General features: G+C 39.1%; 1 protein-coding gene across 6 annotated transcripts in view; it reads right to left on the bottom strand.

Moving 5' to 3' along the window:
• Positions 1–26,094, bottom strand: part of PHACTR4 (phosphatase and actin regulator 4) — an 84,007-nt gene that overhangs the window by 56,666 nt on the left and 1,247 nt on the right. For all 6 annotated transcript variants that reach the window (XM_037057171.1, XM_037057172.1, XM_037057168.1 and 3 more), the window contains one exon: positions 8,204–8,257. In XM_037057171.1, the coding sequence (XP_036913066.1) occupies positions 8,204–8,219 (16 nt within the window). In that variant the 5' untranslated portion in view covers positions 8,220–8,257. Of the gene's footprint in view, positions 1–8,203; positions 8,258–26,094 lie in introns of those variants that run through there.

The following is a 26,094-nucleotide window of genomic DNA, read 5'->3' as shown; positions in this document are numbered from 1 at the left end:
AAATACCTAAAAGCACGTCCACACAAAAACCTGCACACAGATGTTTACAGTAGTTTCATTCATAACTGCCAAAATTTGGAAGCAACTATTACGTCCATCTGGTGAATGAATAAACTGTAATACATCCAATTAATAAAACATCATTCAGTGCTAAAAAGAAAGGAGCTATGAAGCCACAAAAAGACATGAAGGAACCCTAAATGCATACGATTCTAACTATATGAAATTCTAGAAAAGGAATGAAAGGAGTGAACCACTGAAACATACAACGACATGTATGAGTCCCAACAGCAGTAGGCTAAGTACAAAACCAGATGCAGCCCTGACTAGTGTGGCTCGTGGGTTGGGCTTCCTCCCAACAGAACGGCCTCTGGTTTGATTTGTGGTCAGGGCACACGCCTGGGTCCAGGCCCAGGTACCCACTGGGGGCATGAGAGAGGCAACCAGTCAATTTCTCTCCTTTTTCTCCTTCCCTTCCCCTCTCTCTAAAAGCAAATAAAATTGTAAAGAAAAAAAAAACAGATGCAAAAGTCAACACATCATTTAGTTCTGTTGATATAACATTACAGAAAAAGGGACACAACTTAGGTAAGTGGTTGCCAGGGGTGAGGGAAAGGGGAGGAAACGGATTATGTAAGGTAGGTAGTGAACTTTTTGGAGTGAAGAAAATACTCCAATCTTGAGTGTGGTGGCGGTCATTCAACCTTCTATGTTTGTGAAAAAACAAAACTATGTACATAAAAAGAGTAAATTTTATTGTGTGTGTGTGTATATATACATTATATATATAAATATCAGATTGAGATATAATATATATATATTATATCTCAATCTGAAATTTTTTAAAAAGAATCCTGGGGAGCACCTAGGGAGCAACTGCTTAAAACAAACTGAAAGCTCCGTAAGACCAGGAATCATGTCTTATTCCTGCTCACACCCTTAGTGCCCAGGAGAGAGTATTATAGCTATTGTGTGTTTACTATGTGCTTATAAGCACATTGCAAGCATTAATTCATTTCATTCTTACAGCAACCTTGTGAGAAAAGCAAAATTCATATCCCTGTTCTACAGCTAAATGGAAGATCAGAGAGTAAATGTCTTACCCAAAAGAACACAGCCAAGAATGGTAGATTCTTGGGACCTTAACTCATGTTTGACTCCACAGCCTTGCTGATTTGTCTGTGTTTAGTGAACAAATGAATAAATGGGGAGTAAGTCAATTGTGTTAGAGTTCAATAGGGGAGGCAGAATATCATAGGGAGAGTAAAGTATGAGTTATATTTGAAAAGGATGCAATATTAAATAGAGTTGTAAAAGGTATAGTAGGTAAGCTGTACATACAGAATGACCATTAGCATATTTAATACCCTTTAACTACGGCTTCTTATTCTCTTTCTTCCTTTAAGAAGTTACTTTAATTTTTTTAAGTTTTTTTTAATTTACTCTTAGGGGAAGGTAGAAAAAGAGGGAGAGAAACATTGACTGGTTGCCTCTCACACACACCTTGACAGAGGACTGGGCCGCAGCCCAGCCATGTGCCCTGACAGGGAGCAGAACTGGCCAACTTTCGCTTTGTGGGGTGATGCCCAACCAACTGAGCCACACTGGTCAAGGCAAGAAGTTAGTTTTTATATATTTCACTTTTAATCCTGAGAAATATAATGAAGAAACAAAAATGCCCCTAATGCTACAACCCAGACAAAATCCCTGTTCACATTTGGAAAAATAAAATACATTGGACAGTCCAAAAATGCAAACCATACAAAATGATAAGTGAAAGCCATACATCCCTATTCTTCTCTTTTAATTTTAATTTTCATAATCATTGCCTATGAAGCAGCCACAACACATTGGTAAGGGCTCAGATGAAAACCAGTCTACATATGCCGTCACCATATCACACTTGCTTTGGTTTTCTAGGCAGTAAGTAGTAGTCGGAAGTGATAAAACCTGGCAAGGGGACGTGGGAGACAGCCCAGAACGTCAGCGCGACTGCCTGTCAGGCTTCCTTTACCAGTACTGTGGCTCATCTTTTTCTACTGACAGAGAAAAAAACTGTATTGACATCTGTGTTACTCAAGCTCAGAGAAACGGGGTTCTATGTACTGTTTCCCTTAAGATGGGTAGTTCTACCCTATGTGAAAATTTTAAAACCACAGTAAGAGAAATACATACAAATATGTACTGTGTGCTTACTATTGGGGCAGTGGGATACAACAGTAAAAAGATCTTGCCCTCCCTAACTTCATGGTCTTATCAGGAAATAAGATGACTGAAGATATTTTTGTTCGTAACAATGCTATATTAAATTTCTGCTCAAAACCACAGGGGAAAAAGAAAACTAACATCATTTTTGGCATTGTTTAATTCCAGAGGAATTTATCTCCCACATCCCAAGGATCTCAAAACTAATTAAGTTCATATTTTATCCTTCGTTCTTAAAGAAGAGGGAGGGAAGGACTGTGTTATTAGCACATTTGAACTTCAGATGGTAGCAACATAACATCACACAATTTTCCCATGAACTGATGTCAAATGCATACTCTGACTGAGTGTGGCTCCTTACCATATGTCCTTGAATAGGTAGGAAAAAACCCTTTATATCATAATAATGATTTATAATTGAGATACAGAGTATGAAGAAAATAACTGACTTTATTTGTTTAGGATATAGTTTCTGTTTTCCACCTTAACTAACTGTTTCTCTCCCATTTCCTATGTGACATAAATTCTAATCTACAAGAGAAGTTACCTTGTAAATCTGTTCCCAGAACATCATGCATATAAAATAATCTAGTTTCAAATTAATAATCTACTTAATTAAATATTTCATCAAACACATATCAAATTTTTAAACCAAATTGTGTTCACTCCTGTGGATGGGAGGATAATACAGAAACTTAATGAAGTTGTTAGAAGATGTAAAACATTTTGGGAAGGCAATCTAGTATACGTACAGATGCTGTCCTATACCAAAAAACCTTCAGGAGTTTCTGTATGCTGAGGTTTCAGAACCTTTTCTTCAGGTGTGCTATGGGGAGAGTGGCTATTAACCCACAAACAGTTGATAAGGGAGGAAGAAAGCAAGTCCAAGAGGGAATGAGCCATTTTTAAAAGTGGTGGGGTGGGGTGGGGTGGGGTGAAAGGGGTGAAGGGATTCAAAAGTACGAACTTCCAGTTATAAAATAACTGAGTCATGGCGATGTAATGAGCAGCATGGCAACTGTAGTTAATAATACCGTATTAGGCATCTGAAAGTTGCTAAGAGAACAGATCATAAAAGTTCTCATCACAAGAAAAAGAAATGATGTTAACTAGACTTAATGTGGTGATCATTTTGTAATATCTACAAATATCAAATCATGTTGTCCACCTGAAATTAATGCAATGTATGTCAATTAGTAAGGTACGCGAGGCATCGCAGGAGCATAATTGTATACACAGTTTCTCCGGACCCTTCCTTCCCCTAACACTTATGTACAGTGCAGTCACTACTTAAAAAAAAACACCTGGTTGCATATATCAATGGAGTTTAATGATACTTTTACTGTATCCTACCACTGTGAAGCAGGGGATGAAAGAGAAGGGAATAAAATAAGGAGATTCGGGGAAGCTGTTTGATCCCTTTACTATCTTCCCCACTTGACAACCTTGAATGCTGGCTCCACACCCACCCTGGCAGAATTTTGGAGGTCTGCTTTCTACAAGGGACAAAACAAATGTTCTATGGACTGGGAGGGCACAAAAGGCAGTTGTTGGTGGGAATACAGTACTGAAAACTGAAGGGAATTAAGTGAACATATGCACAATTAATGTTGAATGCAGCAACCCCCACCAACGCTCCTCACCCCTTCACCCCACCTAAACAGTGGTGGGAAGACTCTGCTTCCTGGTCCATGGCACTGGTAGGGAGAAGTTAACCAACAACAGGGACAAAGAGCTCACCCTACAGTAAGGTCCCAAGGCAACCAGCCTATGCATTTAAAGCTTCTAATTTAAACCTTCCCACTCTTAATCATGAGCAGACACATCCATTAATAGACATCACAGGAAAACCCTAATGTAAAAGAGATCAAAACAGAGAAAAGTCACTTTAAGGGAAAAGAGACAAAACAGCAAAGAAAATCTGTTGAAACAATAAAAGAATATTATGAAAGAAACATTCAAAGAATATAAAAAAAGACCTTCTAGAAGGTAAAACATAACAGTAAAAAAATTAATAGAAGGTAAAGATAAAGAAATCTTCCAGGAGTCAGAGCTAAAGGAAAAAGACAAAAACTAGAGAACTATTCCAGGAGGTCCAACATCAAGAGGCCACTGACAATCAAGAAAGAGGAAGACGTAAGACTTGGGAAACAAAAGAGGAAACACTGGAGAGCAGCAGAGTTGCCAGGTAACTAGAATGCCCCAGACAACAGCTGTGTATCACACACAGAGGGGCACCTATCCAGATTGGAGCAGTGTAACTCAAGAGACACACGAAAGGCCATCACCAACAAAATCTCTGCTGCCATCAATCCTTTTTTCAAAGATAAGAACACAGGGCCGAGGTAAGCCTGGCCATCAGCTTGTCTTGACTGAACGCAAGTGAATCTCTTCTCAAAATATGCACCTGCCTAATGAGAAGAATGCTCAGAGCTCAGAATGCTCATTTCACCCCACTGCCCAATACAATTTCCAAGACTAAGTCCTGACTCTGCTCATGACTTCTACTCTACAAATCTCAGGAAGCTGGAGAAAGTACAGTTCATTGATCCCTGGGCATCCCTGAGATCCTTTCAGGAGTCCAAGAGGTACAACTATATACTTAATAATACTAAAGAGTTATTTGCCCTTTTCACCATTTTGACACTTACTCTAATAATCCAAAAGCAATGGTGGGCAAAACTGCTGGTACTTTAACACAAACTAAGGCAGTAGCACCAAATTGTAACAGGCCTCATAGTCTTTGCCATTATATAACTGAAGTTAAAAATAATGCCAGCTTTTTAAAAAAAAAAAATCTTCACCCCAGGACATGTTTACTGATGATTTTAGAGAGGGGAGGGGAGAGAAGAGGGAAACATCGATGTGAGAAAAATCAATTGGCTATCTCCATATGCATCCAGACCAGGGACCAACCTAGGCAAAGGCCCAGACTGGGAAGCAAACCTACAACCCCTTGGTTTTCTGGCCCACGACAAACTGAGCCATACTGGCCAGGGCATAATGCCAGCTTTAAGAATGTAGGAGGGGAGGGGGGAGGGGAGGGGAGGGGAGGGGGGNGGAGGGGGGGAGGGGAGGGGAGACAGGAGGGGAGGGGAGGGGAGGAGGGAGGGGAGGAGGGAGGGGAGGAGGGAGGGGAGGAGGGAGGGGAGGAGGGAGGGGAGGAGAAAGAATGGCCCTGGCTGGTGTGGCTCAGTGGACTGGGTGCTGGCCTGTCACTGGTTTGATTCCCCATCAGGGCACATGCCTGGGTTGCAGGTCAGGTCCCCCACTAGGGGGTACACGAGAGACAACCACACATTGATGTTTTTCTTCCTCTCTCCCTCCCTTCCCCTCTCTAAAAATAAATAAATAAAATATTTTAAAAAACAAAAATAATATCCTTGATAAAAACATAAAGGTTACTAGTTTTAATAATGCAACCTTTTGGTATGTCTTTTTAAACATAAGTGCAATAGTTAACTTCAGGAAAGGCACTTGTGTGCCTGAGTTGCAAGATGAACTAGTCAGTTTTTTGTCATAAAATACCATTTTCACTTGAAAGACTGAATGACAGATTATGTTATTCATGCTCAGATATCGGACAGATTATTTTCTCAAAACTGAATAGAGTATGTTACTAAAAACAAAACAAAACATGACAGTATGCGTTGTCAGTAATATTAAGTCAAACTTCCAAAAGAAAATTAAAAAATTGAAAATCATATCAGAGTGAGCCTGACAACTTTGAAAATTTAAAGACTTTTCCAATGAGATCAGTAGTGGTATTAACAAGTGTCAATACTAACAAAATTAATGAATTTTAATATATAATAAAATATATAAACACCTGCCCATGTAGAAAAAGTCCTAGAAGCCTTAGGTAAATCCCACTGGAAGTTGATGGATAAAAATTGATCAGTTTTATTTTTTTAATAAAAAAATTAATTCTCAATATATCTCTCCACATAACTGTTAGCTAAGCTAACAAAACCCCCACCCCATCTTATGTAGACTCCATCTTCTTAAAAAACAAACTAATTTTACATTCAGAATCTTTATTTTGTCAAGTGGGATTGTGTGGAGCATAACTCCAACCAAATTCTCATCATATGTATGTTTTGCAGGCAACTAAGAAAAAAATCAGTATAACATCTGAAGAAGCAATGGATAAGACAGAATGAGACTGGGTGTTAAATATATAACTATGAATCATTTCTATTTTTCTAAAATCCACCTTATGAATGCAAATGTTAACCAATTTACAAATTCCAAGATTTGAAGTATTAGAGGAAAAATCTCACTAGCACAGAACACAAATGTTTTTCCCATACCAGTGATCAAAGCACATTTCAATTTATGTTGCAACTTAGTACTGGTCAACTACAACTTCCATAGCAACTCTTATTTCGGTATCCTCCAGTAAATTTAAGTTATACTTCATCTAAGTTAAGTTTAATTAGCTCGATGATAAACTTAAATTAATTAGATTAAATCAAATTTAAGTTATGCTTGAATTAGGTGATGTTGAAGGTCAGCGAGAAAAATCTTTCCAGTAAAGACCTTTGGAGTTATTGTACATTACTCTCATTGGCCATATGGGCATGTTCTTTAGGATTTCTCACCAGGCAACTACAATCAAATTGTTAATAAATAATCCCTTCAAGAATTAACTTGATAATAAAACTGTACATTTATAAATAAAGTACTAACTGCCCTCTGGTGTTCAAACCAAGGATTTCACTGATGAACTAGACACGATGTAAGGTATCCTTCAGGTGGGGGGAAAAGCCAAGGTCATAAAAAAGCCATTTAGGGTCATTAAAATCAGAGGAGAAATTCTGATTTTGCAAGGTTTTTAAGAAGTCTTCTCAAATCCAAGACAAGGGCTATTAATCTGGGCTGTCTGATATTTTTGCACAAGTGCCTACTCACAGTCATCAATGGTCGCTGGGCGTGAACAGACTATAAACTTGGTAACATTCTTACTATGTTTCTTCAGATTACACTAATATAAAAGGAGACTCAGACTTTTCCCGTTTGGTAAAAAATGAGCAAATGCTTGGATCAAAATCTTCCTCCAGCATGCATGCTGAGGTTAAATAAGGAAAACTGTCTCTGGTTCCCTCTGTACTGATGCATATTTTAAGTGGGAAGTACTTTCTAACTATACTTTCTAGTCCATAATTTTTTTCAATAACTGAATATCCTAGACTGTATTTCTCTTTGAAATTAGAGTCTATAGGAAAATAGGGTTCAATACACAGTAACTGCCATTTTAGTAAAAAAGGCAGATACTAAATCTCTGTGTATTGAGATTTCTATTCCCTTAACTGTGTTGTTAGATAGAGAATTTAGATTTTCTTATTTTAATTTGCCAAATAGTTCTTGTTTTGTTTGAATTAATTAGCATTCTAGAGAAGCAGCTCTCAAAGTGTAGTCTAGGGACCACTGGGGAATCCCTAATGGCAAGTTAGAATTATTTCTTATAATAATATAAGGAGGCTATTTGTCTTTTCATTCTCATTATCTTCCAACTGTACAGTCAATTTTCCAGAGACCACATGGAATGTGATGACACACAAGAATGAGTGTGGAAGCAGATACGAGAATCCAACTGTCTTCTCTTAATACCAGACAGTAAAAAGACTTGTAAAAATATAAAACAACGCCACTCCTCTCAGTAATTTATTTTGCGAGTTATCTTTTATTAAAAATGTTATTTATAGAATATGTAATGGATTTATTGATGTTATTTTAGATGAATTAATATTTTCAAAATTTCTAAGTTTTAACTTATAATAAACACCAACAAATACAAGTCATACAAATAAAGCTCTTTGGGGCCCTCAAAATATATTTAGGAGTATAAAAGGATCCTCAGATAAAAAGTTTGAGAACCACTAATTGAGAGAGTAGCATAATGAACACACAAAAAATTAATTTACTCTCAAAGCTTAATGGAGGTGAGGATGAAACACAAAGACCATTTACTAAGAAAAGTGTAGGTGGTACTCACCAAGTGGATCTTCCATGTCAGTATTAACCAGTTTATGGAGGTAGGGTATAGTTTCTAAAAAGAGAAAAGAATAAATATTATGCTTAAAAATGGAATAAATGATCTTTAAAAGAATGAACCCAATTCAGTAACAATGATTATAGTTTAAAAGTATAACATTATAGAAATGTACAACTTATAAAGTGAGAACACTGTCAACTGAGATTTGTTTTTAAGGGTGTGAAAATCAGATTTGTAATATAAAAATTTCATAAAATATTTAAGGATAATTTTCATTTTAAAATATATTATTGTTTTCCATGAATAACTTGGTTGAGAGCTAAACTGTTTGAGATGGGAGACATTTGAGAACTGAGGGTTGGATGAGTAACATTCCCTAAGAAACCTATGGCTCTAAGACCCCATATGCCATAGGTCTCACAGACTCCACACTCAGAAGTCATCTGCACTTAAAAGGTTTTTTTCCTAATTTATTTATTTTTAGAGAGAGGGAAAGGGAAAGGAGAAACAGGGAGAGAAACATTGATCAGCTGCCTCTCACATGCCCGCAAACTAGGGACACAGCCCACAACCCAGGCATGTGCTCCTACTGGGAATTAAATCAGCAACCCTCCAGTGAGAAATGCCCAACCCACTGTGCCACACCAGTCAGAGCTGCACTTGAAGTTTAATGCTGTGCAGTTGCTGTCTTAAAGTTCTTGGTAATTTCATTTGTAAATTTGTGTTCTTTAAGTGAAGTCTGAAGGGGCAAATAATAAACGTGCTGAGGGCTTGAGGCTTCAGCTCACACACATGATCTACTGCCTCCTATTCTCCCAGGAGCCTCTTGGCCACACACTTGGGCACCCCCTGCCCATCCTATCCCCGTCTGGGCTGGAAGAACCATGGCACTTCTGGTGGACAGTTTCTCTTGCTCACTCTCAATCCAGGAATACGAGGCATAGAGATAATATATTTGGCCCTGCTTGTGGCCATTCATCCAGGTAACAGTAAACTGGGAACACGGGAAACTGAGGGGTAATGGTAAACGGGAACACTAATGTTTTGAGGGCAGGCTGACATTGACATCTGGAGTCTGGAAGTGTCATCATGGACTTAACGTGGACCTGGAAATAAACTGAGTCCTGGCCCAATACCCAGTTGACAATAGGCCCACTGGGTCTGTAGACCTCCTAGTGATCGCTTCCCTGGTCCCTGCGTATTATATAATTGAAATAGACATACTTGGAAACTAGTGCAACCTCCATTTTGAGTCTTAGCATGTAGGATAAGAGCTATCATATTGGGGAAGGCCAAGTGGAAGGAAACCACTGAGGGCTGCCCTACACCACATGCTAAGATAATAAATTAAAAAAACAAACAAAATAGTATTGTATCCCAGGGCTGAAGGAGGGACAATGTGAGAAATTAGAGCTAAATTCTTTTTTTTTTAATTTAAGATTTTATGTATTTTTAGACAGAGGGGAAGGGAGAAAGAAAGAGAGAGGGAAACATTAATGTGTGGTCACCTCTCACGAGCCTGCTACTGGGGACCTGGCTCGCAACCCAGGCATGTGCCCTGACTGGGAATTGAATCTTCCACCCTTTGCTTCACAGGCCAGTGCTCAATCCAGTGAGCCACACCAACCAGGGCTAGGGCTATACTGTTAAAAGAGGATGCAGGATTCACCACTGTGGTTGCTATGGAAACCAGACAAATCCTGGAGGAAGGCAGCAGATTACCACAAACTCAATCTAACAGTTGTCACAATGTAGCTGCCAGTTTGGCGATCATGGAACACCAAAGATGCCAGATGTGGTACCTTTTCTACAGAAGATTAACACAGAAATTGAAGAAATAAACTTTTTCTTTTATCCCTATAAGCCCTGGCCAGGTAGCTCAGTTGTTAGGGCCTCATTCTGATAACTCTAGGTTATGGGTTCGACCCCCCAGTCAGGGCACATACAAGAATCACCCAAGAACGTATCAATGAGTGTAATGACAAATTGGTGTTTCTCTCTCTCTTTCTTTCTCTCTCCCTCTCTCTCTTTCTAAAATCAATACATTTTAAAATTTTTTAAAAAGAAAGAAAATAGCATCAGAAACAAATCATATTCACACAGAATGGATTACAACACACATTTACAGGACTACATCAATCTTGGCTCCCTTTCACTAACATAGCCCTAAGAGATACGTACCATCCGGACTTCCTGCAGAAAATCACGGTAAACCACTAAATTAACAACATCATGCTAACTGAGCTAGGTAAGTGAAAGACTGATAGCACATTAAATGCCTTGTCAGGACTCCAAGGGTGAGAGATAAATGCTACAAAGATTCAGATACCAATTACATCAGTAGAATTTTTATAGGCCCAGTGGCTAGGGACTTGATAAGACATGCCATTCGAGCAAGGGCATCCAAATAAATAACTGTATCTTGTATGTCCCACCATTAAGAAGGAAGCACAACACCTGAGAATACTGCTCTTTTATACTGGGTGACACAAAAAGTTGCCACTTTCAAGAGTAGCCAGAACAGAGAAGGACTCTACAGGCCTAGCTGGTGATGCAGATAACCTGGCAGATCCTATGGTATTATGGCAAGCCCCAGTGCTCCCACTGGGAGATATCATTACACATATCTCTGGGGTTCTAGAGTGAGGCCATCCATTTGCAGCAGAAAATTGTATGCTTTCTGCAAAACAACTTCTGGCATGCTGCTGGGTCCTTGTAGATAAGGAACACCTGCCCATGGTACGCCACATGACCATTTACCCAGAATCACCCACCATCATCACGTAGTTCTGCAAGACTCATAATGTTGGGTGGACCCAGCCAGAATCTAGCGTAATGAAAGCGATACATCCAGTTTCAAGCACAAGCAGTACCAGAAATCACGGCATTAGCAGACAGCCCAAACCTCGTATCATCTGGCACTATTGCACAAGCACCACTCCCTTAGCACATACCTTTGGCCATATGAGGGCCTAAACCACCAGCTGACAAAGAAAAAAACCTCACCTTTTCTACAGATGGTTGTACGTGGGCACAAATCAAAAATGTAGTAGCTACCCTGGCTGGTGTAGCTCAGTGGATTGAGCGCGGGCTACGAACCAATGGGTCGCCAGTTTGATTCCCAATCAGGGCACATGCCTGGGTTGCAGGCCAGGTCCCCGGTACAAGTCCCTGGTACAGGGTGTACAAGAGGCAACCACACACTGGCAATCCTTTCCCTCTCATTCTTCTTCTCTTAACCTCTCTCTAATAATGAATAAATAAAATCATTTAAAAAATGTAGTAGCTGCAATGGCATTGAAAGACAGTGGTAACAGAAACCCCTCCCAATGAGCAAAGCTTTGGGCAGTATACCTGACCACCTACATTGTGTGGTTTGAAATTAGAGCATAGATAACTCACAGGCAAATGTCCTGACATACTGGTCAGGGGGGTATAAGAGGAGAAAAATTGGAAAATTGGGCAAGGAGGTCTTAAGATAGAAGGCCATAATAATAGACACATTTGATGCCCTGGCTGATGTGGCTCAGTCGGCCTGTGAACCCTAGGGTCACTGGTTTGATTCCCAGGCAGGGCACATGCCAGGGGTGTGGCCTGGGTCCCCAATGCAGGGCATGTGAGAGTCAACCACACATTAATGTTTCTCTCCCTTTCCCCTTCCCCAACCCTCTAAAAAATAAAATAAATAATCTTTATTTTTTATTTTTTATTTATCTTAGAGGGGAAGGGAAGGAGAGAGAAGGGGAGAGAGAGAGAGAAAAATCAATGCATGGTTGCCCCTCACTCGTCCCCCACCGGGAACCAGGAACTGGTTTACATCTAACTGGTAGCTATGATAATGTCCATACAATCTACGGCAAAAAAGAAAAACCACTTCAGTTTTATTTTATTTTACAGCTATACTACTGAAAGTCTTGGCCTATAGTTTACCTAACAGGTATTAAATGCCCCTGTTGCTAACGGTATCTGTAGTTCTGGTGGTATTAATATTAGTGTATGAGAACTGTGAAATACATTTACGCCCTTCTTAGCTTTAGCAAAATCCTTCATATGTATTAGTTCCTCAACTTTAGGAACTGTAGCTAGGTCAATACAGTTAAAGAAACACAGAACCATGCACTATAGGCTAATAACTTCTGATATTAAAAGCAAAAATGCACCCTGGCTGGTGTGGCTCAATGGATTGGGTGCTGGCCTTGGAACCAAAGGATCACCAATTCAATTCCCAGTCAGGGCACATGCCTGCGTTGCAGGCCAGGTCCCCAGTGGGGGGCCACGTGAGAAGCAACGACACACTGATGTTTCCCTCTCTTTCCCCTCCCTTCCCCCCCTACCTTCTGTCTTAAAATCTTCAAAAAACAATTAGAAGTTTCTTAGGCGAAAAATACATCTGCAGGGTTTGGATGAGATCAGGAGTTGCTGGTTCGGTATCTCAAGCCCAGAAAAACTAGTTATTTCTTGAAGGAAACAACACAGAACTTGTATCAAATTCAGCTGCTTTGATTCAGCAAGCCACAACAAGTCACCACAGTTAAAAACAAGGATATCAGAAATTACTGGATAGTATCTATGCTTCTGGAAAAAAACAAAAAATAGTTCAGCAGGCTGATAAATAAGATCTAAATTGTCCAGCAACAAGATGCCAGATGACTCCTCAGACTTATTTCTGATATTTTAAAGATGTGATAAAAGCCATGTGTTGGGGGAATAAAAGGCCAATTACAAGCCAAGCACCAATGTTAAGTAGCACAGAAAGATGATTAAGTTTATGGTTTTTTGCCTTAAGAAGAAATACTTAGTAGAGAAGAAGAGAGGATCATGATAATGAATGGGTATTAGCCCTGGCTGGTGTGGCTCAGCAGACTGAGTGCTGGCCTGCAAACCAAAGGGTCACTGGTTGGATTCCCAGTCAGGGCACATGCCTGGGTTGTGGGCAAGGTCCCCAGTATTACTATTAAGGAAAGTGCAAGAGGCAACCACACATTGATGTTTCTCTTTCTCTTCCCCTTTTTCTAAAAATAAATAAATAAAATCTTTTAAGGAAAAAAAAACAAATGGGAATTAGTACATTATGATAGGTATAAATGATGGAAATACAGGTAGCAAAGAAAAGGTTCCCTCTTTTGTTTTAACCATATGAGAAGTAGGACTGGCCTTCTAGGTATTGCTAAAGCTCACCCTACTCCTTGATCTTGGCTCCAAAACAAAACTCAGCAGATTTTGGCTCCATCATGATTCTGCACTTGATCAAAATATATAATGTCTAAAAACATTATTAGCCCTGGCTGGCATGGCTCAGTGCATCGAGTACAGGCTGCAAACCAAAGGGTCTCTAGTTCTTTTTTTAAAAATATATTTTATTGATTATACCATTACAGTTGTTCTATTCCCCCCCTTCAGTCCCCCCCACTCTGCACACTCCGTCCCCCACCATTCCCCTCCTTTAGTTTATGACCACGTGTCTCAAGTTCTTTAGATTCTGTATTTCCCCCACTATTCTTGCCCTCCCCCCTATCTATTTTCTACCTACTGGCTATGCTATTTTCTGTGCCTTCTCCCCTCTTCTCCTCCTCCCACTCCCCTGTTGCTAACCCTCCATGTGTTCTTCATTTCTATGGTTCCACTCCTGATCTAGCTGTCCTCTTGGTTTGCTTTTGTTTTAGGTGTGGTTGTTAATAATTGTGAGTTTGCTGTCCTTTCACTGTTCATATTTTTCATCTTCTTTTTCTTATATAAGTCCCTTTAACATTTCATATAATAAGGGCTTGGTGATGATGAACTCCTTGAACTTGACCTTGTCTGAGAAGCACTTTATCTGTCCTTCCATTCTAAATAAAAGCTTTGCTGGATACAGCAACCTTGGCTGTAGGTCTTTGGATTTCATGACTTGGAATACTTCTTTCCAGCCCCTTCTTGCCTGCAAGGTCTCTTTTGAGAAATCCGCTGAGAGGCTGATAGGAACTCCTTTGTAGGTGACTGTCCCCTTATGTCTTGCTGCTTCTAGGATTCTCTCCTTCATTTTAATCTTGGCTAATGTCATTATGATGTGCCTTGGTGTGTTCCTTCTTGGGTCCAACTTCTTTGGGACTCTCTGAGCTTCCTGGATTTCCTGAAAGTCTATTTCCTTTGCCAGACTGGGGAAGCTCTCCTTTATTATTTGTTCAAATATGTTTTCCACTCATGGCTGTTTCTTTTCCCCTTCTGATACCCCTATAATCCGGATGTTGGAACGTTTAAAGATGTCCTGGAGGTTCCTAAGCCTCTCCTCATTTTTTTCAATTCTTGTTTCTTCATTCTTTTCTAGTTGGATGTTTCTTTCTTCCTTCTGGTTCACTCCATTGATTTGTGTCCCAGTTTCCTTTCTATCACTATTGGTTTCCTGTGCATTTCCCTTCATTTCAATTAGTTTAGCCTTCATATGTTCCTCTAATTTGTGACTATAATCAACCAGTTCTGTGAGCATCCTGATCACCAGTATTTTGAACTGTGCATCTGAGAGGTTTGCTATTTCTTGGTCGCTTCCCAGTCAGGGCACATACCTGGGTTGTGGGCCAGGTCCCCAGTGAGAGTCATGTAGGAGGCGACTACACAATGACGTTTCTCTCTCTCCCTCTCTAAAAATAAATAAATAAAATTTAAAAAAACATTATCAAGATATTGAGCCCTGACTGGTGTGGCTCAGAGGGTTGGGCGTGAAAGGCCCAAAGGAACTAGTGACCTTTCTGCAAAGTGAAAGGTCACTAGTTCCATTCACGTTCAGGGCACATGCCTGAGTTGCAGGCCAATCCCTGGAAAGGCAACTGCTCTCTCCCTATCTTTCTCCCTCCTTTCTTTTCTCTCTAAAAATAAGTAAAATCTTTTTTTTAGAAAAAAAGATAATGAAGCCAAATCTTTTCTTTTAAGATAATGAAGCCACTGACATTGACAGAGAAGGGACAATAAAAATATTATTTCCTTTTATTCCTTGGACTTGACTTACAAGTATATCATCAGAGAAATAAACACAATTAAACAAACAATGTATCATCTGCTCTTCCAGAGACCTACTATTGTTCACAGGTGCTACTACCTAATATAAGGACTAAGTGCTGTAATCTGTATATATGTTTATTACGTCACTAAATCATCTACCCTTCTGAACAGAAACTGGAGAGACATGGAAAATCTCTTCAGTTTCCTAAAATGACGTGGGTTTTTTTTTTTGCTATTTCTGAACTACTCTTGTTAATACTCTGCACAGAAATTTGGTAGTTACAAATAGAATGAATTCGTGGCTTCATTTGTTTTTGCCTTATCATGAAGAAAATGAAACATCATAAAGAGATTTACAATCCTGTTCTTAGTAAAGTCCTACAAATGTCTTTTAAAAGTCTGTTAAAAAAAAGTTACACTCAAAAAAGGTTTACTTTTAAGTACAAGTAATCGATATGTAACATATATTAAGAGTAAAGACAGTAAAAATAGTACTAATTTGCCTTCCAAGGAAAACTGTGATCTCCTCCTCCTAGTTAAACATGGCCCTCTGTTCGCACTGAGGGGCATGAATCACCTCTTCAAACAGAGGTGTGGCTCACTGACAAGCAGAAGTTCTCTCGGGGAAAGATCACCGGTGTGTTAGAAAGAACAGTACTTTCTGGAAAAATTCTTACAGACCTCAGCAAGGGCAACTCATCAGCAGTGAGCACAGCAAAATCTGTACCCAGAAAAATGTAATAGCTGTTTCTTTCTTGCATTGTGATATAAACTGCCCCAAAATAAAACATACTTTTTAAAAACTACAGTATTCAGTAATGTAGCAAATCTTTAAAAAAAAAACACACCAAATTTGGCAGCAAACATTAGCAAACAAATAATACTATTTGTTAAATCTCCAAACATAATTCTATCCCAACTAAAAATGTGAAGAAATGAAGTTCATACTTACTGTCATCCTGACTTTTTAAAATAGTTATGTGATTAAGACACATGAATAGACAAATGGGAATAACAGGGAGTTCACTGAAGAAATACAAATGTCTAGGCCCTGGCTGGTGTAGCTCAGTGGATTGAGCGCAGGCCTGCGAACCAGACGATCCAGGTTTGATTCCCAGTCAGGACACATGCCTGGGTTGCAGGCCAGTTCCCAGCAGGGGCAAGTTCCCAGCAGGGGATGCATGAGAAGCAACCATACATTGATGTTTCTCTTCCTCTCTCCTTCCCTTCCCCTCTAAAGATAAATAAATAAAATATTTTTAAAAAAAGAAATACAAATGTCTAATAAACACAAACATATGTTCAACCTGATTACTAAGGAGGAAAATGCCAATGTAAAATGAGTTGTTTTGGCTTTTCCTGCCTATCAGAATAGCTAAAAGTATGAAGATTTAAAATATCAATATGGGGGAAGAAATGGGAAAAAAGAGAGATATTGATAAAAAAGTGTAAGATGAGTAAGTTCTGGAGACTGACTGAACAGCCTGCTGCCTATAGTTAATAATAATATACAGGATACATGAAGTCTGCTGACAGTAGGGCTCCCATGTTCTCAACACACACAAATAGTAACTGTGTGTGGTGACGGTTGTTAATTAGCTTGATTGTGTTAATCATTTCACAACATATATACGTCAAAACATCACACTGTATACCTTAAATACATACAACTTTTATTTATCAATTAAAGCTCAATAAAGCTGGAAAAAGAAAAACAAAAATAAAATATCCAGTATTTGTGGTATTTAATAAACAAATAAATAAATGATGCTAATGTACAGAAAAGTATACTCTCATACACTGAATCAAAATGTAATTAAGCCCAAGCTGCTATGTCTCAGTGAACTGAGCACTGACCTGCAAACCAAAGGGTCGCAGGGTCAATTCCCCATCAGGGCACATGCCTGGGTTGCAGGCCAAGATCCCTGGTTGCGGGGGGGGTGAAAGGCAACAGGTCCATGTATCTCTCACACATCCACGTTTCTCCCCCTCCTTCTCCCTCCTTTCCTGTCTCTCTAAAAACAAAAACAAAACAACAAAAAACACACACTAGCATACACTAAAGTTTTTTATTTACCAAATCCATTAAACCTTTTATTAGTAATTCCAAAGTACCCTGAAGAGAGTTAAACGCTGCTTTTCTATTTCAGAGAGCTCCTAATTTTCTACAAAATAAAACAGATATAAGTACAAAGAGGAGACAGTTAAAAAAAAATAAAGTAGAATAGCAGTTACCAGGTGCTGCGGGAGGAGGACAACATGGATTTATTATTCAGAGGGCCCAGAGTTTCTGTTTGGGATGATGAAAATGTTCTGGAAATGGTTAGTGGTGATGGCTGCACCAACTGTGAATGTACTTAATGCCACTATACACTTTAAAAAGGTTAAAATGGGCCCTGGCTGGTGTAGCTCAGTGGATTGAGTGCAGGCCTGCAAACCAAAGGGTCACCGGTTCGATTCCCAGTCAGGGCACATGCCTGGGTTGAGGGCCTAGTCCCCAGTTGGGGACACATGAGAGCAACCACACATTGGTGTTTCTCTACCTCTATTTCTGCTTCCCTTCCCCTCGCTCTAAAAATAAATAAATAAAATCTTTAAAAAAATAAAAACAAAAAGGTTAAAATTGTAGACTTTACCACAATAAAAAAACATAAAGTGTGCAAAGATTAATGCAAAAAAACAGACTTCTCATTTACCACCTGCCTCAGTATGCAAAGATACGTTCATTTAACAGAACAGTCCTAAGTGGTCTGTGGCTATGGTGGAAGGATGGCGCCCCTCTCCCAGTTACACAAAGATGTCCCAGACACCAGCTATCTTTTATCTGATTTTATGTAAGCACACAGACTGCATAAGAGATTGTTAGTATAACTCCCAGTCTTATTGTTAACACTAAGTGGTGAGAGGCTTGTATCACCTTCTAATATGGCAAAAACACACTCAGTTTATCCCAGGTCGTAACACTCTCCCTCAAATTTAAATTCAAGGGAAGGGACAGGAGGTAAAGTTGGGTGTGTGCAAGTAAAAAGGAATGGAAAATACTCTTCGTACCTACGACTGGTTCTGTACAGTTAACTCTTTAGTAGCCACTGGCAGCATTTTTAATTGGTGTCGTGAGGGAGGGGGAAAAAGAAAAGTAAGGCTGTTAGACCTTGGGAATCCTGCCCCTTTCTACCCGTCATTCACGGAACATGGGGAAAAGTGTTTCAGCCTCCACTTTTTAACCTTGTTTAATTAAAAAAATCAACACCCAAAGTAAGCAACCATTTCTCTGTAAACCCTACTCTGAGGTATAAAATACATCATCAACACTAATGTGAGAAAAATACTATTTTTTAATATCCTTGATCTCTTATAAAGTGAAAATTTTAAAGTTACCAAATAACATAGGTGAATATTAGCATCTCAAGATGAATAAGAACACTTTTAATTTAGTGTCTTCTGAGCCCTGACTGGTATGGCTCAGCTGGTGGGTGTGGCTGGCAACGTGAAAAGTGGCAGCTGATTCCTGGTCAGGGCATGTGCCTGGGTTGTGGGTTCAGTCCAGTTGGTGGTGCAAACAAGAGGCAACCGATCGATATGTTTCTCTCCCTCTCTTCTACCTTCCCTCCCCCTCTCTCTAAAAATAAATAAATAAAACAAAAGTTGAAAAATGAATATTTACCCCAGCTCTGGGGAAAAAACTTTCTAATGATGGAAGAAATACAAGAACTTACAAAAAAAGAATGAATAGCTATGGCATGAAATATTTAGGTTTCTGTACAAACTAAAAATGAAAATACACTTGAAAATAAATTAATATTCATAATAAAAGGATTACAAAAGTATCCAAGACCATAAAGACCCAAACTAATAAATGATCAAAGAGCAAAAACAGGATTTAGTCATATACAACATGTTTGATTTTCTTAATAATTAAAATGTTAAAACAATAAGTACACAACATTTATAACTATTAAACTGGAAATACATTTATTTTAAAATATTAAAATCTATTATTAGTAAGGTTGGTTGTGAATAAACAAGCAATGTAAACTGTTGGTTGCACTGAAAATTAGAGTATTAATGTTGGCAAACAATCTGGTAATACCAATAAAGCAATGTATAAATGTTAACAGCTGCTATTCCAGTAATTTCATTCTCGAAAACATTATATGCACAAAGGTCTATGTGCAGCATTATTTGTAATAACTATTTATTTATCTAACCATTACAAATAATTACTATTTGTAATGGTTAGATAAACTGAAAGCAACAACATAGGAATCTTAAACTCAGTTTATTTTCATGTACAGGTACTGTCTCGTAGGGAGAATAAAGAGGTAAACAAACTATACAGGGAACAGTGCCCTGCAGAGATACGGGCAAAGATCACTCAAGGAAAGGATGAATCATTAATCCTTCACACCAATTTCTGACACTGTGTTGTCAACCAAAGTGCCCAAAAGAGAGTAAGCAGCTGGGTCCCCAAAATCAAGCGTACTGGTTATCAACTAGACGGCATGCAAGGGCAGGGTACGGGCAGGGCGAGGGAGTCCGTGTGAGAGAGAAACGTTCCATCGGAGTTAGCCGTCCACAGAGGAAACAAGCCAAGCAACTCTCTGCTCTGTCAACAACCGTAACATTGTTATCTACTCTTCAATAAAAGAGTTGACATCTATCCAAAAAATACTCCTGGAAATCTGGCTAAGAGATGCACATTTGGGAGAATGAATGTAGAGAATCTTTAACAATGGAGGGTTTGGGTTTTTTTTTTTAGTTTTTATTTATTTATTTATTTTCAGAGAGAGGGGAAGGGAGGGAGAAAGAGAAGGAAACATCAGTGTGTGAGAGAGACATCAAACGGTTGGTCAGTGGGCAGCCCAGGCACGTACCCTGACCAGAAATGGAACCGGTAACTTTTCGGTTTGCGGGATGATGCCCAACCAACCCACACCAATCAGGGCAAGAGTGGAGGTTTTTTTTAAGGCACAGATTTGATTCAGGATTACATTCCATTTTAAATGTATATCTGAAAAAACACCCAGCAATATCATATACCAGGAATACAGGTCTAACTTCAGTGCACTAGCAGTTCAAGTCCCGAGAGACCTCCCTCACCACTCGGGTGCACTTCCAACCCGGGCTCCCTCCCCCTGTGCAGCAGAGACCACAGCACTGCCCCCTTTCCTTTGCCAGAGACACTAGCTTCCCTCACATTTAATCACTGAACAGTTTACAAAGGCCCCTTCCTCCATTATCTCATCTAACCCCTCTGAAGAGATTGTTACCATCCTACCTAATAAATGAGGAAACTAAAGTTTAAAAAGATGAACTGACTCGAATATTCACATCTGGCTAGGAAGTGATAAAGCTGGAACTAAAACCCAGTTCTTCAGACTCCAAAGACAGCAAATGCATTACACTAAGGAAATATGTCAGAATTTTCAAATTGCTCAAAAAAATACACACCTTGTGCTTTAAACATAATAGAGAAATTAAACTGAAAACTTGAATCTGAAAGCTGTGTAGTTTCAACCATCTCCTCCCTAAAAACATAAAACAGCCACTAAATACATTTCCTCTCCTAAAACCCCTTGGAATATTTTTGGTTGTAAATCATAAAAATCCTAGAATTTGAGAGATCAACTAATGCAGACCCTTTTAGACACGAGGAAACTGAAGCACAGGACTTGTGACTTGATCGTGTCCGTGATGGCGCCAGTGCCTTCCATCGCAGTATAGGGGGTCTTCGAAGGCCCAGATCACCAGCATTCGAGCAATGGGGTCTTACTGAGAACGCATGAGACACAGTGGGCGAACTACTGGGTAAACTGTGTCTGACGGCAGCTGGGCGCTGACTGCTGTCCAGCAGCCCTTTTGCTCATCTCTCCTTGGCTCCCCTTACCTTTTCCACAACTGCTATTCCAGACTTTTAACACTCACTGAGGTCCCCTAGCCCACTCTTTTTAACATGCTGCAGATAATGTAACCCATTCTATAGAAGATTTTTTAAAAAGAGGTCATTTGCCCTGGCCTGATAGCTCATTTGGTTAGTGTGTCATCCCAACAAGCCAAGGTTACAGGTTTGATCCCCAGAGTCAAGGAACATAAGAGAATCAACCAATGAATCCATAAATAAGTGGAACAACAAATCGATGTCTGTCTCTCTCAAATCAATAAAAAAAAAAGAAGAGGTCATCAGACATTAAAAGACCCTCTAATGCAGAAATTATGATATGAGCTTTAGAGTTGAAATACACCTTAATTCCAGATCTCTTCCATTACTTATCTGGTAACTTTGGGACATTTAGTTAATCTCTCTCAGCCATAATTTTTTTCAACTGCCAAATGGGAATGACCACAAACTCTATAGAATTTTTATAAAATTAAATGAAATAACATATGTAAAAGTACACAGATCAGTGTCTGAATCCAAGGCTGGTGACTACTCCGATTTCAACTTACATTTGCATGCTTCCAAATCTAAAGCTCACCTCTCCATGAGCTTTAGATTCTATTTCTTCCCACAGCTTCCTCATTATCTCCCTTTTCTCCTGTGCAAACCTTCAATATCTGCCTCTGCTGGCTCCTTTTCCTTTACCTTCAAACAAGTCAAATTTCTACCATCCTTTAAAAATCAAAAACAAAATAAAAATAGGCCCTCAAACTTGTTTTGGCATTTACCTTCTAAACATCTCTCCTAAATCCTGTATCAAACACATGGAGAAGACAGCAAGTAACTACCTTTTAAAACAGATCAGATCATGTCAATTACTTGCTTAAGAACCTTTAATGGCCATCAATTCCCTAATCAAAAGCCTAAAATACTTAAACTCTTTAGTATTTTGAGTCCTTCATAGCATCTAGCCATCAACTCTTCCTTTCACCAGCCACTGTAACTCAGCTACTCAACTCCAGGGTCCAGAGACCCTTAAGTATTCCATAACTTTCTAAAATTATATGCACGTTTGCTTATTCAGTTTTTCTGGGCTGAAAACCTATTGTTCCTTTCATGTTTCCTGGAGGCAGGTATCTGAACCAAAATGTGTCAAAAACCAAATGCAATATCCTCTAGCCGTAAAAGACTACTCACCCTTCCCCAGACATATGCCTTATACTTTCACATATCCATTCCTATGCTCAAACTGCTCCCTCTGGCCGGAATAGCCTTAATTGTAACTGGTCTCCCTAGTGAATTCTTATTCATCCCTCAAGAACAAGTTCCAAAATCACTTTCTCTGTAATAATCCCTTCACTGTCTACTGAAACAGAATCATTCGGTCCCTTACCTCACCACAGTTGGGTGCTGTCATGCAGTAAGCTTTTCAAAGCAGATTCTATGTGCCCTGACTGGGAATGGAACTGGCAACCCTTTGCTGTGCATGCTGGCACTCAATCCACTGAGCCACACCAGCCAGGGCCCAATTCAAAGGAACCTATGCACCCCTAATGTTCAAAGCAGCATTGTTTACAATAGCCAAGTGCTGGAAACAGCCTAAGTACCCATCAATAAATGAGTGGATCAAAAAACTGTGGTACATTTACACAAAGGAATACTATGCAGCAGAAAGAACACCTACCCTTCGTGACAACATGGATGGAAGTGGAGAGTATTATGCTAAGTGAAATAAGCCAGGAGGTAAAAGACAAAATACCATATGATCTCATCTATAAGTGGAATCTAATCAACAAAACAAACAAGTGAGCAAAACAGAATCAGAGACATAAAAATAAAGAACAAACTGACAGTAGCCAGAGGGGAGGGGGATAATGGGGAAAGAAGGGGAAGGGTCAAGTCAAGGAATATATATAAAGGACCCATGGACAAAGACAAGGGGGGGAGGAGTGGAATGAATTGGGAGGTGGCAGGTGGGTAGGAGAAGAGAGAGTAATGGGGGAAAAATGGGGACAATTGTAATCAAGCAACAATAAAATTTTTTTTAAAAAGATCTACAGAAAGAGTTATGGTAGCCCATGTGAAGACACGACTATTAGTCACAAAACAGTTTATAATGGAACACTAGACTCTCTTACACCAGGGAATCCATCCATTCTATTAGTTTCTTTTTTTTTTAACATTAATGTGTGGTTGACCCTTGAGCTCCCTACTGGGGACCTGGCCCATAACCCAGGCATGTGCCCTGACTAGGAATCAAACCAATGACCCTTGTTTTGCAGTCCGCTCTCAATCCACTGAGCCACACCAGCTAGGGCTATTAGTTTCTTTATAAATAGCCTTCTCTCCATTCTCCTTTTCCTTTTATAATAGTAGTAACAGTTACCGACTACAAGAATTCAAAGGGTATAATACAACCACTAACTCACTGTACTTGCTTCTAGAAACAATTCCACAAGCTAGGTACAGCAGGAATTATACCCATGTTAAAGATGAGAAAAAGTTCAAAAAGGTTACCCTTAAAAGTTGCACAGTAAATAAGACAGAATTGTATTCTACTACATATTTCCTATCTGACTCCTCTGTCTTTCCACCCCACCCCTAATCAGTCCATAAGCCCCCAAAGGGAAAAGACTTATTTTGGGTTCACTGCTTTATCCTCAAGGTTGGTCTACAACAGCACTTCAAAAACAACAGGCCTTCACTAAATGTTTGTTGACTGAATAAAATTGCTTTGGACATAAAAAAGACCAACAGTAAAAAAATACAAGGGAAGAAAGTTCCTTCCAGAGCCCTGGCCAGGTTGTTCACTTGGTTAGATCATCATTTAGACATACCAAGGTCATGGGTTCCATCCCCAGTCAAGGCACTTAATCAACCAATGAACACATAAATAAATAGAACGAATCAATGTTTGCTTGTTTGTTTCTTTCTTTTCTGTCTCTCCCTCCCTCCCTCTCTCTTTCTCCAAAAAACAATAAAACTTTAAAAAAATTTAAGTTCTTTCTATTATTATGGCTTGGTAAGAGATTTGAAACAGGCTTCTACTAGTTAAAAAGACTAGACTAATTTTGACTCAATTGCATTGGCATGTTACACATTTTATCTAAAAATCTGAGTAAGGGAGGGGAAGTACTTTTCTGTTTCTGATGTCACATTCACAGCATGTTCTGACATAAATCTAAGACTTAAACTGCAGGTTTGAAACTGATTAAAAGGTTTTACTAGAAGCAAAAATTAAAGGAAACATTTTCTTGATTATTCGCTCTTGGGCTAGAAAAGTATCTGAATTTCAGTTCTTTCTTCAAGGTTAGTTGCAGCTGCCATATATGGTATGTTCTCTAATATATTTCTTAATAAACCTTTAGGCAAAGATTATTCAAAATCTTTTAGTAACTAAAGCTTTGAATAACAATTAGTCAAAACCTCAGCCTAGGAACTGGCCACCCTTCCCCACCCCTAGGAATACATAAAATCGCCATTCTGCCTAGGTACAAGGTAATCACAGGACACCATAAGACAAAGTAGTGGCACCAACATTCAGTATGACTTCTGTTCAGTGTAACACTGTCCATAAACCTAGAAACCAGTTCCTTATTAATCAGTTTGTTCTGATTGGAAAATATTTCCATTATTTTCTCCAATATTTAAACTTCTGTAAATCACAAGGTGTTGGTGGTGGTATGATGTGTAACTGCAACAGATGTGAGGTAATGGAAAAACTACTTGACTTAAGTATGGTTTACTCTGCTATTTCCTATCTAGGTGAACTCTGAGACAAGTTATAGAACATTTAGAGGCTGTAAATCTAACATCTGTCAAGGTAAAAATGAGAGAACAACCACCTCACAGAATCGTAGTGAAAATTAAATTACATAATGTATATTAGGCCCTGACCAGGTAGCTCAGTTGGTTAGAGCATTGACCCCATATGCCAAGGTTGCAGGTTCAATTCCCAGTCAAAAATCAACTGATGAGCCCTGACTGGTGTAGCTCAGTGGATTGAGTGTGGGCCTACGAACCAGAGAATCGGGGTTCGATTCCCAGCCAGGGCACATGCCTGGGTTGCAGGCTGGTTCCCTGCAGGCCAACTCCCAGCAGGGGACACACGAAAGGCAACCATACATTGATGATTCTCTCCCTCTCTCCTTCCCCTCTGAAGATAAATAAATAAATAGTTTTTTAAAAATTTAACCGATGAATGCATAAACAAGTGGAACAACATATCAATGTTTCTTTCTCCCTTCCTCTTTTTCTCTAAAAAACCCCAAATAAATAAAAATTCTGAATAAAAGCTTTGGGAAATAAGACTGGGGGCTGGGAAAAGAATGACACTTTTCTCATTTTATACTTTTTTTTTTTACTACTGTACTCTAAAGATCAATTATTTTATTTCTATGTAGGCACAGACATATTTCTCCTAAGTATATTCTGTATACTCACTATATAATTAACCAATGAATGCATAAATAAGTGGAACAACAAATTGAAGTTTTTCTCTCTCAATCAACAAATAATAATGATAATGTACATGAGCTGTTTTCAAAAAAAATACTAGCAATGGCATGTTTGAAGATATACAGAACAGTCAATCATTGCCAACTGCTGTTCCTCAGATTATTTTTCAAACTACTAGAACAATTCTGTGGTTGCGCCTTCAAAGCATAGCCAGGAAAACACAATCCCCACTCGTCACCAGATTAAAAATTGAAGAACTGCATTAAAGACCTCTACCCCTACACAAGATCACCGACAATCCGGAACTCTCAGAGTAAATCACATCCACTACGAGATACGAAAGTAATAAAGTACAAAGGGCTTTGTTTGCCTACATGGCTAGGGTTGGAATTTAACCTATGTAACTTAAATGACCTTCCCTGATTCGTGTAAAAGAGTCCTAGTTGTCCCCATTTCAGACACCTGAAACACTAAATCTGATTTTCAAAAAGAGTATTTGCCGTGGCGCTTATAAAGCGTTATCTTAAACTGAGTATCTACCAAGTCACTCTTCCAACAGGACATACATAAAGTTACTACTATC

Source organism: Sturnira hondurensis, unplaced genomic scaffold (assembly GCF_014824575.4).
Source record: "Sturnira hondurensis isolate 20B ecotype Veracruz unplaced genomic scaffold, ASM1482457v3 Scaffold0009516, whole genome shotgun sequence".
Taxonomy (NCBI): Eukaryota; Metazoa; Chordata; class Mammalia; order Chiroptera; family Phyllostomidae; genus Sturnira; species Sturnira hondurensis.
The sequence above is the reverse complement of the archived record's forward strand: the minus strand, read 5'-3'. Positions and strand labels throughout refer to the sequence as shown.